General features: G+C 39.5%; 1 protein-coding gene across 6 annotated transcripts in view; it reads left to right on the top strand.

Annotated features, from left to right (window-relative positions):
• rps6ka1 (ribosomal protein S6 kinase a, polypeptide 1) overlaps positions 1-17,411 on the top strand; it is a 75,304-nt gene extending 57,893 nt beyond the window's left edge. For all 6 annotated transcript variants that reach the window (XM_088087650.1, XM_088087649.1, XM_042500186.2 and 3 more), the window contains 20 exons: positions 1,790-1,906; positions 3,129-3,210; positions 4,083-4,163; positions 4,336-4,415; positions 4,572-4,678; positions 6,304-6,341; positions 7,618-7,760; positions 7,913-7,983; positions 8,105-8,193; positions 8,288-8,352; positions 8,499-8,601; positions 10,051-10,181; positions 10,613-10,738; positions 12,514-12,603; positions 12,704-12,862; positions 13,605-13,766; positions 13,855-13,931; positions 14,038-14,155; positions 14,660-14,797; positions 15,472-17,411. In XM_088087650.1, the coding sequence (XP_087943776.1) occupies positions 1,790-1,906; positions 3,129-3,210; positions 4,083-4,163; positions 4,336-4,415; positions 4,572-4,678; positions 6,304-6,341; positions 7,618-7,760; positions 7,913-7,983; positions 8,105-8,193; positions 8,288-8,352; positions 8,499-8,601; positions 10,051-10,181; positions 10,613-10,738; positions 12,514-12,603; positions 12,704-12,862; positions 13,605-13,766; positions 13,855-13,931; positions 14,038-14,155; positions 14,660-14,797; positions 15,472-15,594 (2,100 nt within the window). In that variant the 3' untranslated portion in view covers positions 15,595-17,411. The remainder of the gene's footprint in view (positions 1-1,789; positions 1,907-3,128; positions 3,211-4,082; positions 4,164-4,335; positions 4,416-4,571; positions 4,679-6,303; positions 6,342-7,617; positions 7,761-7,912; positions 7,984-8,104; positions 8,194-8,287; positions 8,353-8,498; positions 8,602-10,050; positions 10,182-10,612; positions 10,739-12,513; positions 12,604-12,703; positions 12,863-13,604; positions 13,767-13,854; positions 13,932-14,037; positions 14,156-14,659; positions 14,798-15,471) is intronic.
• Positions 17,412-18,744: the final 1,333 nt, after the last annotated feature.

Below are 18,744 nucleotides of genomic sequence, written 5' to 3'. Positions count from 1 at the left end.
TTTTTCAGAGAGTCAATAGAAAATAGTGTTTCCAGGTTTCCAAAACCTTTAATTATGTTTTCATATAGCTTGCATTGTAGAGTTAAAAAAAAAAAAAGATATCTGATCAACAATCCTATTATAAAAATAGAGAAAAGCAGCAAATGCTCACTACAAAAGCTGGAACAAGGGCTGCACGATATATAAAAAATGTGCCAAAAAATGACATTGCACTTATTGCTGTAGATACTGTGATTGCATTTAGTTGCAATTTGAGTAGGAATGGTCATTTTTGCATTTCATTTTAACTGAAAAATATCTAAAAATGATGGTGTGATTTTGGCTGGGGTCTTTACTAAACATGCATGTTTCCTCATGTCTGGAATATGATTTGTAGGTCTGGAAATCTCTGTTGCACCACAGTGCTTTATTGAGAAATTTGTTGTGACACAATTTACCTTCATTAAAAAATGGCAGCCGCTTGGGTATTGCACTTGACCATATTGCGATTTTGACAATATTTTTGATTGATTGTGCAGCAGTAGCTTGAACCAGATACTGTTTGGCATATATCCGTTATAAAATTGTTGTCAATTAATTTACTTTCAACTAGGGCTGCAATATCTTGTTTTTCCACAAACAAAATACATTCAGTTTATTATCATAGAGGAGAAAAGAAACTAGATGGAAGAAAATTGAATCAGAGAATTTTGTTATTTTTTCTTTAAAATAAGATACTGAAATGTTAAATAGTTTTTAAAATTAAATGTTGATTTATTTAATAGATGGCAACGGATGGATTAATTGATTGATTGTTGTGGCGCAAGTGTTGACTTAGAAATTATTCAGCACTCATTTCATCCAGAAAATATACAATAGGACATATTACTTTCACAAGTTTCAGTTAAAGCCTCAAATGCATTTTAATTGCTTATTTTGTTAGAACAGTTTAAAAAAAACATCGACAAGCAGGGAATTTTTTACATTTGAGTACATGACTACAGACTTAAGTCTTTTGTCTATAATTGGTCATGTATCATAAAAGTGTTCACTATATCTGGTGTCTCTGGAAAAAGTGTAGAGCAGAAAAGATATTCTACTCCCTTCTCCTAAATTTTAAGAATATTCTGCAAGTAGCAGTGATCCTGCGGGTAGAAGTGAAAAATAAAGATGTTTTCCCACCAGCCTCTCAGTTATATTTAAAATTCTCCCTGCAGGTAGTATACAGTACTTGTTGTAGTCACAGGGTGTGAAACTCTGTATTGTTGGTATCTAGAAAGAGATATGTTGTTGATGGTGTTGTTTGTCCTTTGATGCCTTTCGGTAGGGTGTGGGTGAGGTTGACCCCAGGTCAGCAGTGTGTGTGTGTTGATGTGGTGGAGTTGTCAGCAGTGCCAGTGCTCCACCCTGTAAAGAGGCTGAGAAGTTGTCTTAAAAGTCTTGAGAAACACCACTGGATGCTTTTTTACATGCCATTGTTTGTCACTTGCTTGTGGTTTTGCAGTTAACATCATTATCAGAAACTTCTTTAGAAAAACACAGTGGCCAGCACCACTAGGTGTTATCACTTATTCTTGCACACACATCTCGCTTTTTACTGTGCTTCCTCTTTCTGCAGCAATTTATTTTTATATAGTGTTTTTTACAGACACCTCTATGAAAGAACTTCTCCTTTTTCACAGCAAACAATCTGACATTTTCTGTCTTCACACAATCCTCACAAACATAATGTTCTCTTTGTTTTAGCCAGTTGTTCAGGGATTACTGACTGGTTTATCTTACTTTTTTCCCTCTGCTTTGGACTATTCAGGAGGATGGAGACATCAAGGAGATCAACATCACCCATGTGGTCAAGGAGGGCTCAGAGAAGGCTGACGCCTCTCAGTTTGAACTACTCAAAGTGTTGGGACAGGGGTCCTTTGGCAAGGTAACTGCTGTCGCCCCCACCCCCCTTTGTCTGACAATGTTCTTAGCACTCTCATGGGCGAATTCACAAAGAATGGATTGTGGACCCTGATGGCATCATGAATTGCGCATCACTTGCAGACTCAAGAAAGATATTGTGCTGATATTATAACAGCACAAACACACCCATAAAGCTTAGTGGCTGAGTGAAGTTTGTCTTTTATTTTCATCTGATTGCAACTTTCCATGTGGCAAAGTATAAATGTTATCCTTACGCCAACAACACAGACAAAGAAAAGAGAAATTTTCATATCACAAGCTTCTAACTGACAAGGTGCGTGACAAAAAGAAAATGTTCCTGGGATTTCATTTCTATGTCTGTCACTACATGTCAGCTACCACCAACTCTCAGACTCGCAGATGCTGTTAATTTTACTCAGCGGGTAGCTATTAGCGCTGATATTTGAGTATTGGATTGTTTTTGCAATGACACTCATTTTAATCAAAAAGGGTCCAGTTTTGCACCAAATGTTTGTATATTACCTCATTTAAGTAAGTGCAACTTGCACAGGAACACTGAGATGCTATCTGCTTATGAACAGGGATAAGCCTTATCCTACTGTACAAAAACCCAGTAACACCCGCTAACATCTGTCTTTTTAATGCAATGGAAAATTCATACAACTGGCACCCAGGGTCAAATGACTCTGCTGTCGACACAGGTTTCTATCGCCTCCAGTTCCAATTTGCATTGATGGAAACACATTAACCTTAACGGGCAAGATGCAATGCAATTCCGTCACTTACTGCAGTCTGTCTCCACCTAAGCAGCGCTAAACCATCTTTCCAAATTAGTCTGCACTGAGTTTGAAATAGACTGAATAGGTAAGATATATATAGAGAGAGAGAGAGGAAACCACTGAAAAGTTTCAGAGAACTCTGTTCCTACTCCTACTTGTCCGTAACATTGCACAGACACACACACACACACACACACACACACACACACACACACACACACACACACACACACACACATGTTAAGGCAGGCTTGTGTGCTGCAGTGTTGTGTTCATTGGCAATGGGAATGCAGTCTAACGCCTGTATTTTGCAAGTTTACCTGTGTCCCCCAGGTTTAGAGGCTGCAAAAACTGCACAACATTTTTGTGAATTCACCTGTCAGACTTTCAATTCGTGATCTAATATAACTGGGTTTTGTGGTGTTTATCTTGTGCTCACTGCAGGTGTTCCTGGTGCGAAAGGTGACACCTCCTGATGCAAACCAACTGTATGCCATGAAGGTCCTCAAGAAGGCCACGTTGAAAGGTACAGTAGCCTGTGATCTGCTTAGGATTGTCACTTTTTTGCTTTTTGTCGACACCTTGGGCGTCTATATATGTTTTGTGCATAGTATATCTCTAAGCTCCAGGAAATTGTGAAAAGCATGTTTAACTATTTTCTTACATTTATAGTTAAACCAATAATTATAAACCAATAATAATAATTGCCTCTATAGAGCTGCACCTTCCTTTGCTCTGAGTTCATGCTGTGCCATTTCAAAAAGCTCTCTCTCTCTGGCTTTTGTGGTGATTTCATAGTTTGTTTTGAAGTGGTGGTGCCCTCAGTTTCTTATCAGGGGTGTATCTTTTCCTGTAACTCATAGGAACGACATACAGTCAAAGTATGTAAGCAAACTGAAGCAAGGCGACCACAACTTGCAATGTCTTTTTAAAGTTTTGCACACAGGTGGTCTCGCTCTCTTTATAAACATCATGGCATCACATTTGTTCACACGTTCCCTCACAATGATGTGGTAACATCTAAGCGTGCAGATGTATGATTTTGTTTTCATTTTTAAATTCAGTTTTTTGTCAGCATGACAACTCAGCATGCCTCAGTAGAAGATTAATATCTACTGGTTTCACTTTACCTCACTCTTCAGTCAGAACAGAGTGCACAGCTTCCACAGTGAAGCTCTGCATGGCCCCACAGGCTCTTCATTATAAATCAGCAAAGTATTGATTTTGACTTTATAGTGCAGCTATCTAGAAACCATATTTTACTAACCTAATTCTTCCATGCTGTCTCTAGACCATGGTGAGTAAAGTGAAAACTGTTGGAGGGCTTTGTCAGCCTACTTTTCAATATTAAAGTTTTAGACACATGCACTAAACTCTGGGCTCTTATTCATCCTTCAGTGAGAGACAGAGTGCGGACCAAGATGGAAAGAGACATCCTGGCAGACGTCAACCACCCGTTTGTTGTCAAACTGCACTATGGTGAGTCAGCCTGAAGCTTTATTGAATTTGACTTCCCAAACTTAGAAAAAGTTTTATCAGATCCACGGATTTCATTGCTGTGTTATTGCTTTAAATTCTAGAAATCTTCTGCAGTCATGTTTCCTGATTTACGGATGAATCAGATCTGAGTGAAATTTGTGTGTGTTTATAGCATTCCAGACTGAAGGGAAACTGTACTTGATCCTGGACTTTCTCAGAGGAGGAGATCTCTTCACTAGACTGTCCAAAGAGGTGAGAGGGATTTGTTGGATTTGGGTGTTTTTTTTCTGGCCTAGGATCCAAAAACTTCAGTAATTTATCTGACTTGATCTCTCCAATCATCTTGTTCTTGAAGTTATTCTTTCTCACTGTTTCAGTCTCTCTTCTCCTGTGTCTCATGCTTCCCAGGTGATGTTCACAGAGGAGGATGTGAAGTTTTATCTTGCAGAGCTGGCACTAGGACTGGACCACCTCCACAGCCTGGGCATCATTTACAGGGACCTCAAGCCTGAAAAGTAAGAGCAAATGGACGTACTGAAGTCACAGAAGCATGTGTAAACATATAATGAACAATGCCTCTTGGAGCTGGAGTCCTGTGCAGCATCATCATTAACCTTTTACTCAAATATTTTTAGACTGGACCAGGCATGAGTAAGAAAAAAAAAACCCCTTAAACTTGGCACAGTTTGACATTTGTAAAGCCAAATCTCATATATCATCTGATACATCCTAAACTGTGGAATTATACTAAGACATTTGTTTATGTTCTTGAAGTCCAGAGGTGTGGACTCGAGTCTCATTTGGACAGTCAAAAACCTATGACTCATGACTTTACTTGGACTTAAACCTTTTGACTTGAAAATACTGGATACCTTCCCCAAAGCCCAAAGATTAAAAAGTATGTAATCCTGAGTCAACTAATGTTAGCACTATTTATTCCTAGCAGATGCACATTTAATGCCCCAGGTCCATTTTAAACCAATCTGACAGCTTCCAGTCAAGTTGCACAACAGAACCATGAAGAACTAAGATTATGTTACTGAGCGCCTGCTGGACAAAATGATGGGGAAAATTTCTTTCACGTACAAAAACAATATGGTGGTCAACATAAAAAGCAACAACTTTCAACAAACTTTTTTATGTAACAGTTGATGACTCTGTTGTTAAAACTGCGTTACATTTGGTGAAGAGTGCAATGTGACTTGTTTAGGACTCGAAACTATAGAGTGCAAAGACCTGAGACTTAATAACTTGCAAGCTCAATAACTTGCAAAACAATGACTTTGTTCCACCTTTGTCAAAGTCTTTATTAAAAAGCTGTTATTTCTGCTGCTGTGCCCTCTGAAGAGGCTTTTATTTGCAGTAATCTAATAAGTCATGCAATAGTCAGGGACAAACGGTGATGAGGTTTTCAATCAGTGAGTCAATTTATATGTCACGTGAAATCATACATAAGGTACAACTACAGTGAAATGCAGTCCAGTCAGCTCCTTCAACTTGGGAAATGCAATTTATCCTCTTTTTTACCTCTTTTACATTTCAGACTGGTGCTTTTTAACTGTCAATGTTTCCACACCGCAGTCCAAAATTTAAGGCTGCAGTGTATGTTTATGGCGTCCCAGATGGTTCTGCAAATCCATTTTTATTCAGTGCTTGGAGTTAAAACAAAACCTTGCTATCTTACAAGTTATTCTACTGTACTGCATTTTAAAGGCACCTAGTGGAGTTTTCAATTTGCACTTTAAACATTCAGATATTATCATTCCTCAGCAAAATGCTCTATGTTTCCCTCAGACCGTACAAACATTTTGAATGCAAACCTGCTCATTAAAAAGTTGCCTTTTTAAGTTTTGAACCTTGCATTGTTTGCATCAGTAGTCTTTTCCATTTTAATTGGGACATGGCTACTTTTTATGGTACATTAATGCCACCAGTTGTTGACATACATTCCCCAACCTCTACAGCTGTGCAATGCTGCTAGTGATGAAAAAATCAATAAGGTGCCTTTAAATTATAGAGGTTATTTTTATTATATTTCAGACTCCAGCAGAATGTGCAGTGTGTGATATTTTAACAAGTGTGTTTTTCAAACTTTCAGAGACACACATTATTCTAACATTGACAATGTTTTCTTTTTTAGCATTCTCCTGGATGAAGAAGGACATATTAAACTCACAGGTGAGTCTCCCACTCCTTCCTTCACACACACACACACACCGCCCACACACACCCACACACACACACACACACACACACACACACACACACACACACACACACACATATACACTTTCCTCTCCTCTACCTTGCTGACCTTCATTACTCACAGTGGTGTGACAGCCTTATCTTGCTGACTTCAGATATCTGCATTCACATGGGCCTGTACAAGTTAATTATTATGCTTTATCTTCTCTATCTATCTCTGCCGTCATCCATAATCGCAGCCACTTATTTACTCTCAGATCCTGCTACCATTAAACTTAAGGTGACCATCTCAGATTATAGGGAGGCAATTATAACAAGTCACACTGAGGGAAAAATGTAGACAAATATAAAGTGCTGTAAAATACTGCTATTATACTTTATTAACTTAAACATACTGACACTAATTAAAAGTGCTGTTGTGTCGTCAAAATATTGATTTATCAATACCTTTTGATTCGGGCTGCACATTTCATCAAATATTAATCACGATCATGATTTTGGGCTTCCCGCAATTAAATGAACTAGATTGACTGTGAGATTTATGTTAAAAATGCATGCTCTGCTCATAGAAAAATCTGCTACATATCAAATCAACGAGCTGCGGATGAGCTGTCCGCTACGCTGTGGAGACTGCAGATGGTCAAAACTAAAATCATCAAACATCGCCAATCATCATCTATTGTTTGGAAGTATTTCAGATTTAAAAGAGAACAAGTCATATATGATATGTGATGAGCATATGTGCTTCACCCTGTGTCATGATACATAATCATGATTTCAGTATAGATCAGAATAATTGTGATTTATTATTTTTGCCATATTGATTCTGAATATTTGAAATTGTTCCAATACTCATTTCCGAAGTTTTGATACATCTGTGCCAGCTGCTCTTTCTCACTCTCTCTTATTAACGTTGGCTACGGTCAGTCTGCTGTTCTCTGCTACCAACCAAGAAAGGAATAGTCACCATTGTTATGTTAAAGCCTGGTTTTATTTATCTTAAATTAAAAATGCAATTTGTATGCCTTCAATGTCATTTTTTCCTATAAAAATAATATTGATATTTTTCAAGGTATTGCTTTGAAGTTAGAAATGTCAGTTTTGTGACAACACTAAACCGCGTAAAATTACTGACAAAAGATGCATCATCATATCAGATTATATGTAAGTCACTCAGAATGACACACTACAGAAAGGTGCTACACTCTGACGCTGATGTGCTGACTGATTCTTGTGGTGTGTTTTTCAGATTTTGGTTTGTGTAAAGAAGCCATTGATCATGAGAAGAAAGCGTATTCCTTCTGTGGTACTGTGGAGTATATGGCACCGGAGGTTGTGAACAGGCAGGGACACGACCACAGTGCCGACTGGTGGTCATTCGGAGTACTAATGGTGAGCAGAAACATTTAATATTATATGTATATCATTTTCAAGCCGATACTAATGTAAATATTTTTGTTTCTATATTATACACTGCCATACAAGTATTCTACTGCACATGCAGTATTTACATGTATATCACAGTTGTATGTTCTGTCTCCCAGTTTGAGATGTTGACTGGAGCGCTGCCATTTCAAGGGAAGGACCGCAAAGAAACGATGAACCTGATTCTGAAGTGAGTGCTCTCAAGACTGAAGAGCAATTCAGCACTGATGCCAGTTGTGACATATTAAAAATGCCTCTCTCGATATGTGTTGAAATGATTCGAGCTGCATGCCGTCTGTCTCTCCCCACAGGGCACGTCTGGGAATGCCTCAGTTCCTGAGTGCAGAGGCCCAGTCTCTGCTCAGGGCTTTGTTCAAGAGGAACCCCGCCAACAGACTGGGTTAGTACCAACATATGTAACATATGCTACCTAGCTCTGTTTCTCCATATACTGCTTGTGTCATTTGTTGAGATTTTCTGTTGTTTCTCGACAGGATCTGGTGCTGATGGTGCAGAGGAGATCAAACGGCATGGTTTCTTTTCCACCATAGACTGGAACGTGAGTGTTGGACAGTCAAAGATATTTTTATTTATGCACAGTAATAAATGCAGCCAGGAGATTTTCATTTAGAGCAACCATCAGTTTTTTGTGGGAGGAAAACCTTCAACTACATGGTGTGATTAAGAGTTCTTTATTCCTTTTAGAAACTCTTCAGAAGAGAAGTAAAACCTCCGTTCAGACCAGCAGTGGCGCGTCCAGATGACACCTTCTACTTTGACTCTGAGTTCACCTCCCGCACCCCTAAAGGTCTGATCGAAGCTGCATGTTTACCATTATGCCTACTATACACTAGAAGACTTTGAAAAGACATTTGAAGACTTAAAGAAGTATTTCATCACTGGAAAGATGTTTTTGTTTTGTTTTGGGGTTTATTTTTTTTCTTGAAAAAATATGCAGTAGAATGATGCAAATACTTTTGACAAAAACAAAAAACTACCAGCATTGCGACCAAGACCAATAAATGCTCCCGAAAATGGGTGATGTAACATAAACTTCACCGTTTGACACAATGGCTGCCGGCTGGTAACAAATAATCTCGTATTACAGTTAAACAATAAGCTAAAACATTTCTGAAAACAACACAACAGCATTTCGGTTTATTTTTGATCAGCGCTGCTTCCTTTTACCGTTTGATCAGTTCTTGCAGGATCTTTGTTTGCAAAACTTCAACTATATTCTTTTTGAAGTTATTTCCAATCCTGCTCCTGGTCTCAGATATTTAAACAAACTCCCTTTAAGAAAGACGACATATTAAAAATTCCTTACATTTCCGCAAAGACACTTAATTGTAGAAACACAAGATAAAGCGTGTCATATGTCGATTTGTATTTTAGTATTATTGTCAATTTGGCATCAGTATAAATCTATAAAGATAAACTGTATTTGTGTACAATCTTTATATTTTGTATTTTGTTGTCTCAACTCACTACTAGCACAAGTTGGTTTGCCATGCTGTTTTAGTGGGAGGAGACAATGGGAATGAAAGAAAAAACTGTTTCAGAAGTTAAGATTAGATCTAATATTAAAATTAAAAAGTGCTAATTAGTGAATCAGGTACACGGTGAATTAAACAGCATCTTGTGGTCACTCCACAGCTCCACCAATTTCTCCCTATTTTGCACAGCACAAGAGAAATCAGATTTGTTCACATTCTTGTGTCCTCTCCACTCTTACAGTCTACCTGGTTTGCTGCGTCTTCTTTGACGCTGTAGAGAGCACTTACAATAATATCAAACTTGCCTTATTTTGTCGGACTGGCAAGATGCAAACAAAACTGATGCAAATACGCTTGGACTGAGTTTTTATGACCTCCTTACACAAAATGATTAGGATCACAGAAGCTCGCACCAATGATTATTGCCGAATTGGAGATTTTATACAAGAGAAAAATCACCTGAAAGGTCATTTGATGTCCGGCCGATATTAGTTGACTCCATGTCTATTTCCTCTGTGAAAGCAGTTATATTTTCCTCTCTCAGCTTAAAAAAAAAATCCAATTTTTATTTAAAGTAGACACATGATTAGCACCATTAAGATGCCATTAAACTTTGTAGCAGCGCTCATAAAACACACATAAGCTGCAAGTGGTTTATTGCACTTAGCATATCTGAACACGGAACGTGGACATCTCTACAACATCTCTTCAAGGGCATTTCACTTACTTTTTTTCAATACTTGACTTTCACTTTCTTCCAGACTCCCCTGGCGTGCCCCCCAGCGCTGGAGCTCACCAGCTCTTCAGAGGCTTCAGCTTTATTGCATCAACTCTGCTGGATGAGGACTGTCCAGTCGAGCCGGTCAAGCCCACACCTCACCCAGTGTGCCAGGTCAGAATAACAAGTTTCTGCAGTGTGTTTTTCTTCATTTAATGTAACTACCAGGAGATCCAGTTTCAAACAAGCCGAAAAATCTTTTGATTTCCTCACTTCCACTTCCTCTGTGTTTTATCACTAAATACGCAGCTATCTAAAGACAGAGAGATGTGCAAGGTGTGTGTAAAGTAGACAGGGAGAAGAAGGGAATGAGACGGCTTAACAGAAATACCTGGCTTCAGATCCTGTTTCATGCCTGACAGGAGCGCTAATTAACTCTGTGGGCTAGATTGAGAGAGACAGTTTTACAACTAGTGTGAGAATAAGAAATGTCACTAGAAAGAGAGGATTTAACTCTACTCCTCTGGAAAACCAACACCCCTCTACCTCATCAGCTCTGTCACTTCACCATACCTTCACTCACCACCGCCCCTCTTCCTCTGCAGCAATTACACGGGAAGAACCTGCTGTTCAGCGACGGCTACATATTGAAGGAGGACATCGGCATGGGCTCCTTCTCTGTCTGTAAACGCTGCATTCACAAAACTACCAACACAGAGTATGCTGTCAAGGTATGAACACACACATACATTTATTAAGAAAAAGAGTCCCCTAACGTGACCCAAAAGTGCAGCTACAGCACGACGCACAGTTCGATACCATGTAAAGGGACAATTCACCACACAATCAAAAATACATATTTTTCCTCTTACCTGTAGTGCTATTTATCAGTCTAGATTGTTTTGGTGAGAGTTGCAGCATGTACAAGATTTCAGCCGTAAAGATGGCTGCCTCCTCTTTCATATAAATGGCACTCGGCTTGTCGTGCTCAATGTGCCAAAAAAATACATTTAAAAAACTCAACAGCAATGTCTCTTTCCAGAAGTCACACTTCCCTCTGCTCAGTTGTACGGTTGGTGAGTGTAGTTCAGTAGAAAGAAAATAATTCCTATATGCAATTGCTCCAAAAAAGCTCTGTGAGTTATATTAAAGTGATAGTTCGGGATTTGTGAAGTGGGGCTTTATGAGATACTTATGTATAGTCAGTGTATTATATACAGAAGCTCGTGGTTGACGCGCTCCCAGTTTGCAGAAACAGACAGAGTGCGCACCACCCAGGGGTTAATATCAAAACATATTTTAGCCACTTTAAAAAAGATCTACCAAAAAAATCAATATCAGTCAAGGTGGATGCTGTATTTAGAGTATTTTCACCGCTTTACCTCGCCGTCACACAGCCTTTTCCTTTGGCATTTCTCATCTGCTGCTGGCCAGCTGTTTGAGTCAGAAAGTGCTGTTAGCAGCTGTTACGGGATCCGACTGAAATGAAACTGACGCTGAAAACACTCTCAATACAACGTCCACTTAGACTGATATTGTATTCTTTAGATAGGCCTTTTTTAAAGAGGCTCAAACACTTTTTTGATATCAACCCCTCTCTACTGCAGTCTAATGCTGAACTGTGGGGTGTGTGCCCCGTATGTTTCTGCAAACCGGGAGCGAGCCGACCATCAGCTACTCTATGTAATACATTGAATATACATAAGTATCTCATGTAGCCCCATGTCAAAAATCCCAAGCTATCACATTAATTAACCTTGTCAGGATTTCCACAAATTCAAGAAGAGAAAGAAGTTCTAGTCATTTGGCCAATCTTCAGCAGAATTCTTGAAGTATGAACTTTTGGGCATTTTCCATAGTCACTTTTGGCTGTCGGGCCAAACCATGCTGCGCAGATTCTGAATTTCTTTTGTCAATTTTGAACTTGCTGAGCCATGATTGACCTTCTCTTGGATAGTTCCAAAAGCACACTCATATGCCTCCGAGCAGGTAGCAGAGATGTTTCTCCGACTGCAGCCAACTCCTGACGACCCCTCAAACAAATGTGTGAATGGCGAGACTCCACTCACCTGTCTGTACGGGAGAACAGAGAGAAAAGAATTTAAAAGTCTCTGTGTGTTCAGTTCTCGGTAATTTTGTAGCATCTGACTGAATCTATGTGATTTGAAGTTTAGTTTCTCTCCTGCGTCCTGTTTGTACTTCAGATCTCTGCTTTATTTTACGCTTTCATGTTCACGTTCAGCTCCATAGAAGTCTGTTCAGTTACTGTGAGGCAACCCAGCATGTCCTGTTTTTGCATTTTCACAATTAAAGCTTTTACATAAAATTATTTTGTTTTACATAAAATAACTAGGGTCTTTTAAGTATCTATAGGAAATAAAAAGTTTTGGAGATGCAAAAACCTGCAGAGCTGGGCTGAAGAGCCAAACCTAACAAAACCAAGCCAAGTCAGTCCATGACTTTTGAAAAGGGGCATTAGTATCACCACTGGTTTTGTGATTAACAGATGATTGACAAGCCCGCTACAGACCCCTCTGAGGAGATTGAGATTCTGCTGAGATATGGACAGCACCCCAACATCATAACACTGAAGGATGTGAGTATAAAAGCACACACTTTTTTGCCTCAGGCATAAAGTGTGCCAAATGTCACATTAGGTGACAATCGGCACGCTTGTTTCTGTGTTTCTGTTTCAGGTGTACGACAACGGTAAGCAGGTGTTCCTGGTGACGGAGCTGATGCGTGGAGGAGAGCTGCTGGATCGGATTCTCAAACAGAAGTTCTTCTCAGAGAGGGAGGCCAGCGCTGTGCTTCACACCATCACCAAGACTGTAGAGTACCTGCACTCACAGGGGGTGAGGACTAAGAGATAAACTAACAGTGTGCTTTAGGTGTGTTTTTGTGTCTAAGTGACTGGCAGGAACGACAGTTTTTGAAAATGGTACAGTATTGGCTGTAATGCTTGGGGCGTGTTTGCACTGTTCGCACTGCCAATTTACATCTACTTAAAGTTCTTGTTTTTGCCTCTGACTGGCTCAGATTGTTATTTTAAGTGTCTGATAACATTATGGGCAGGTACCCTTCAGAGACAGACCTAGGTGGGTTTGGCAATAGCTAATTTGGGGTTGTTACTGGTTAAACAAGAAGGATCTTACTGTTTAACAAAAAGGTCTATCTCTGTAGGAATCCTTTCCATAATGTTGTCAGATATTGATAATAACAATTTCAGACTGGAGTTGACAAAAACAAACACTTTAAATGGACGTGCATTGACAGTGCAAAAATTCCCCAAGTTTGTTTACATTGCAACTTTTTTTGCCTGAACTAACTAAAAATTGTTGTTCCCATTGGTCACTTAGACACAAAAAAACATGGGAAAAGGGGGTCTGGGTTGAGAAATACTCAACTTGCCCTGTAAACCAATCATCCCCTTTAAAAAAAAATCAGAGAATTTTACTGTTAAAATCAGTAAAACACAAGCTGATGAGCCTTATTAGTATCTTATCATTCAGTATTCAGTGTCTGTTGCTTTTCCCAGTTACTTGCATTACTCTCTACTTTCTTTATCACTCCGTCCTTTTATCTTTCATCCTCCAGGTGGTGCACAGAGACCTGAAGCCCAGCAACATCCTCTATGTTGACGAGTCAGGGAATCCAGAGTCTATCAGGATCTGTGACTTTGGCTTTGCAAAGCAACTGCGTGCCAACAACGGCCTGCTGATGACCCCATGCTACACTGCTAACTTTGTAGCCCCTGAGGTGAGCAGAGTCCCATGCCATTCTCATACCTTGAATGATGCTAAATTGAAACTTTACAGTGTTAAATTAAAATTGAACCTTGTTATAGGTGTTGAAGCGTCGAGGCTATGATGAAGGATGTGACATCTGGAGTCTGGGAGTTTTACTGTATACCATGCTGGCCGGGTGAATACCAAGACTTGAACCTTGTTCTTGTTGTTCTTTAACATATTTTTTCTGTCTCAGTGCCCTTTATACTCACTCTGTCCTTTGTCTCCTTTCCTTCTTCCAGCTTTACTCCATTTGCCAATGGACCTGAGGACACTCCAAATGAGATCCTGAGCAGGATAGGCAATGGTAGCTTCAGTCTGTCTGGTGGCAACTGGGACACTGTGTCTGAGGCTGCCAAGGTAGAGCTGACTGACGGCTCCTTTGCTCATGACCCTCTGAGATAACTCCAGTCTCCTTCTGTCACAATTTTATATTTGGCAGAGTTGTTCAGATACCAGTATTAGAAATGCCCCTGATACTGCCTTAAATGCTGGATTGGGTACCAGCGAATTCACCACTCCATGCATTGAACCAATTTCACATAATTAGTCAATTAATTTTGAAGTAGTTTTTGGAAAAAATGTCAGTTTTTTCTTAAATACATTCCTCTTTGCCACCACCCAGCAAAAGGCAATGTGTACAGAATTAATTCTCTGTATGTATTTATTCATGTTTTTACAAGGGGTTTAACCTGTGTCATGCCATACAACAAATAGAGCAATATTTTCACATCCATGTTTTTATTTTTTTAACCTCTTGGTATCGATACTCTGTATTAGACAAAATGCAAGTATAGGTATTGGTGTCCAGAAGGTAAAAATGGTTTTGGAGCATCTGTCATATTTGATGTGTTTTCCTTTTAGGACCTTGTGTCTAAGATGCTTCATGTGGACCCGCATCAGAGACTGACTGCTAAGCAGGTCCTCAAACATCCCTGGATCGCCCAGAGAGACAAACTACCCAACAGCCACCTCCCACTCCAGGACCCCAAACTGGTCAAGGTAACAGATCTTAAAGGAATACTTCAGCCCCCCATAATGACGATTTATATATGAAATACTCAACCTGTGTTATGCTAACTTTGTGAAGAGAGCTTTGTTTTCTCGCATGCCTACTGTGAATAAAGAATCCGTGATGAACTGAAGTCATCGGGGTCCACATTTAACAACAGCAATACTATATAAAACCATCCAAATTCTCACATAACTCATGCACTATAATCCAAGTCTTATTTATACAGTTGTAGTACTTCCCAAACAGACAGCCCAGTCTGACGGTTAACTGAACTAGAGTTTAGACTTTTATATGTTCTCTTCAAAGCCAGACTCCATTAAGAAAAACAGTCATTTTATGACTGGAAAAACAAGACTTGGATGGTTCTGCACGAGTTGTGTTAGACTTTGTAAACAGACTTTTTCTGTGTGGTTTTGCTGTTGTTGAACATGGACCCCTATAATGTCAGTTCATCAAGAATTTTCTATGTTTTGGGATTTTATGAAGTTTTACAGATTCACCATAACAAAAAGTGAGTACTAGATATATAATGGTCATTTGGAGGATGAACTATTCCTTTAAAATGACTTTCACTACTGTTGAGTGGCTTTCTTTTTCATACCCACATTTTGAAATCGTTGGTTATTTGAGCTGCGATCACCATGCTGCTGTTTATGTATAGGGTGCAATGGCAGCCACCTACTCCGCCCTGAAGAACTCCCAACCAACTCCAGAACTCAAGCCCATTGAAAGCTCCTTCCTAGCCCAGAGGCGCGTCAAGAAGCTCCCCTCCACCTCCCTGTAAAGACTCAAAACAACCGATCGGCTCACTGGAGACTGACCAAAACCGCACCTCCTGGCTCCAACCACCCAGTCAGCTTGCACGTGGACTCAAGTGTCCACTCGCCTCTACCAGCCAAGGAACACTGACTGTGGTCCTGCCCCCATCTTGTGACATCAGTTGTCTGCTATCATCCTCCTAGTTCAGGCTCGTCAGCTGCTGTCCGCTAGTCTCCTTGGACTAGCAAAAGATCGTGAAGATAGCTGGGGGCAATGAGGGCAAAAAAAAGTGGCTACAGGTTTTTGGCAGATGTATTAGTGCTGTGTGGGTATGGGTGTGTGTGTGTGAGTGTGAGTGGGTGTGTTTATGCATGACTAGCCACAGACTCGGTGCAGCCATGTTTCTCGATTGTGACAATGAAAGTTTTCTCTCCTCATCATTGCTGTGATTGGTTGTCATCCAGCTTGCTGCACGCCTGTCTGTCTGTCTGTTTTGTTGTCCGTCTTCCTGTTCTCTTTGTTAAGTTGATGAGCTTTATATTACCGGCTGTGCTGCCAAATCAACCTGTGCCGAAAGCACAAAACCACAGTACTGTCCAACTGCTGTTAAATGTTTTTGAAAGAGCATCATTAACATGAATATTAAACATTTCTGCCATAAATGCCTCTTTGGCTTTGGTACAGCCAGAACGCGTTGATTCTGGGAAACGTCAAACGCTGATGTTTTGGTTAATGTCAATCTATGCTTGTATTTTGTTATACAGGGAGGGTGTGCGTGAGTGTATGTTTGCGTGTGTGTGTGTGTGTGTGTGTGTGTGTCAATTGCATGACTTGCAGTGTGTGCGTGTGTATTGTCTTGCGGGATGCTGCAGGGTCATGTGCATGTTCCGGTGACGTGATGATGTCATGTGGCTTCTTTGTTTCTCTCTGCTCCCTTTTCTCTGCTTGGTCAACCTGCTGGCAACCATTTGAGATGTCTATTATTTTTATTACTACAAAAACTAGTAAAATAGGTGGCTTTCTGTGAAAGAAAACTTGCCCAAGGAACAATGTGGCATGTTAAAATTCTATATTTGCTTTTTTTTTCTCGTTTTCTTTTCCACGGTGTTTCTTGGATAATGCATATTGGACGCTGTTTCCTGTGTTGGCTGCTTTCGTTGTTAATTGTTTTGTTTTTTTCTTTTTGTCCAAAGAACGTGGTGATTAAAAATAGTAAAAGACACGCTGAGCACATCACAGTCCATGGACTTAATGCCGTACAGGTCTCTCCTTCTGTTTCGGGATGTGAAAGTGAGGATTTTGGCTGATTGTGTCTTTATTTAAGCACTCCAACACAGCCTCTCTCCTGCTTAAAAAACTGTCAAATCACTGGTTGTTAATATCACACAGACCTTCAGCTGTCTCGTGTTTAACTCTTTCATACGTGATATTTAAATCATTCCATTGATTCTGTTGCTGTATAACTTGTTTTCATTTTATTGAGCCGCAATTTGAGACGTCCAGAAGAAAAGAGAGTGTGTTTCATTGTAAGTAGCTTCACAGGATAGGCCCTGCTTTCAGCGCGGTGCCTGGGCCTACAGGTGAGGCAGAATGTCTTACATGAACAACACAGGATGAGCAAAGGAAACGGCCTGTACATGTGTAGAAGGGAAGACTTGTGTGGCTCGATAATCTATGAACCAGCTGTCTTACCTCAAAAGGGATCAAAGTTATATTCTAATTCTTGTTTGGTGGCAAAACTCTCCCTCCTTTGACTAAATTTATGGTAAGATGTTATTGTATGATAAAGATGAAGATTTTTATATCTTACAAATATTAAAAATTCAGTTGCTATGACAAAAAGTGTCTCTTTTTCTGTTTAAAATGTGCCTTAGAGGGGATAGTTCAAATTTTTGTTGATAGACAGTGAATCACATACAGAAGATGTCAGTTGTCGCGCCCCTAGTTTGGGCAGGCAGGCTGGAGTCCAACACAGAAGCTAAGTAATGTACTGTGGATCAGGGTCAGTAACAAAACATATTTGTATCTAAAAAAATTTTAAGGGCATGCTTATTGAGATTTTTTTTTTTTAATTGCTTTTCAGACAGCCTGTTCTGACAGGGAAGCTGTTGCTAACTTAAGTTTTCAAACTGTTCTCTTGTTAAAGCTCATTTTAGCTCGCAGAAAACAGTAGCTGCTGGTGTACTTCGAACACTTAGTTTGTGTTATTGTGTATCTTTAGTGAATCCCAGTTTACCCTTTAAAATACCAAAGTCACAATAACGCAAACAAACCAAAACATTTTAAAGTGTTAAATCACTGTTTTTCTCAGTGGAGTCTGGCTTTGAAGAGCGTGATGTAACGGCTTAATTTTTCTGTTGGGGTCAATGTGATTGCTATGCAGATAATCACTGAAATCATTTTAGACAGTTGCACATATTTATATATTCAGCTGCTTCTTGTGTTTAATTTTGACAGGATTTTATGCTTGCGTATTTGTTATGTGTGATAGTTTTATTTGTCTGCTTGTATTAATTGTTGTAACAATGTCTTATGCTATATATATATATATATATATATACATACATGTATGCATCTGACTTACATCTACTGTACTTGATACACTGTCTGTGGATGAGTACCAACAATAACCCGATCTGAACTATCCCTTTACACAGCTTTCCTGCAGAGGCTGAGATAATGTGATTTTTCATCAGGCAAAGCTCCACCTGCTGCAGCAGGAAAAAATGTGGTTAATTTGTATTGGCAAATGAAAGGTCTTATGTGTTGAATTTAGTGGCATATAGTAGTAAGGTTGCTGAGCTGAAACTTCTCCTGAGTGTAAGGTGTCTAGTGTGCTGACCCAAAAACCCAAATGGCCATATCTAGAGCCAGTGTTTGTTTTTTTTCATTCTGTGGAAACAACATGGCAGACTCCATGGAAGAGGACCCGCTTCAAATGTAGATCAGGTTTCCTACGGTCATGAAAAACCTGAACCAAATAATGGAATTTGACACTCAGGTTTTACAGGCCTGGAAAAAGTAAAAATAAGTAAAAATCATCTAAAGTTTTGAAAAGTTATAGAATTTTGTTCATAATGAAATTAATTTTTATAGTGACCTTTTGTGGATAATTTTCCACAAAATGTAATGTAATGGCTCATTTATTTTATGTTCCAGAACACGAGGGGATGTT

Source organism: Plectropomus leopardus, chromosome 14 (assembly GCF_026936395.1).
Source record: "Plectropomus leopardus strain MGB_pleo_1.0 chromosome 14, ASM2693639v1, whole genome shotgun sequence".
In the NCBI taxonomy this organism is placed as follows: domain Eukaryota; kingdom Metazoa; phylum Chordata; class Actinopteri; order Perciformes; family Serranidae; genus Plectropomus; species Plectropomus leopardus.
Note: the sequence above shows the minus strand (reverse complement) of the source record. Positions and strands in the feature narration are given on the sequence as shown.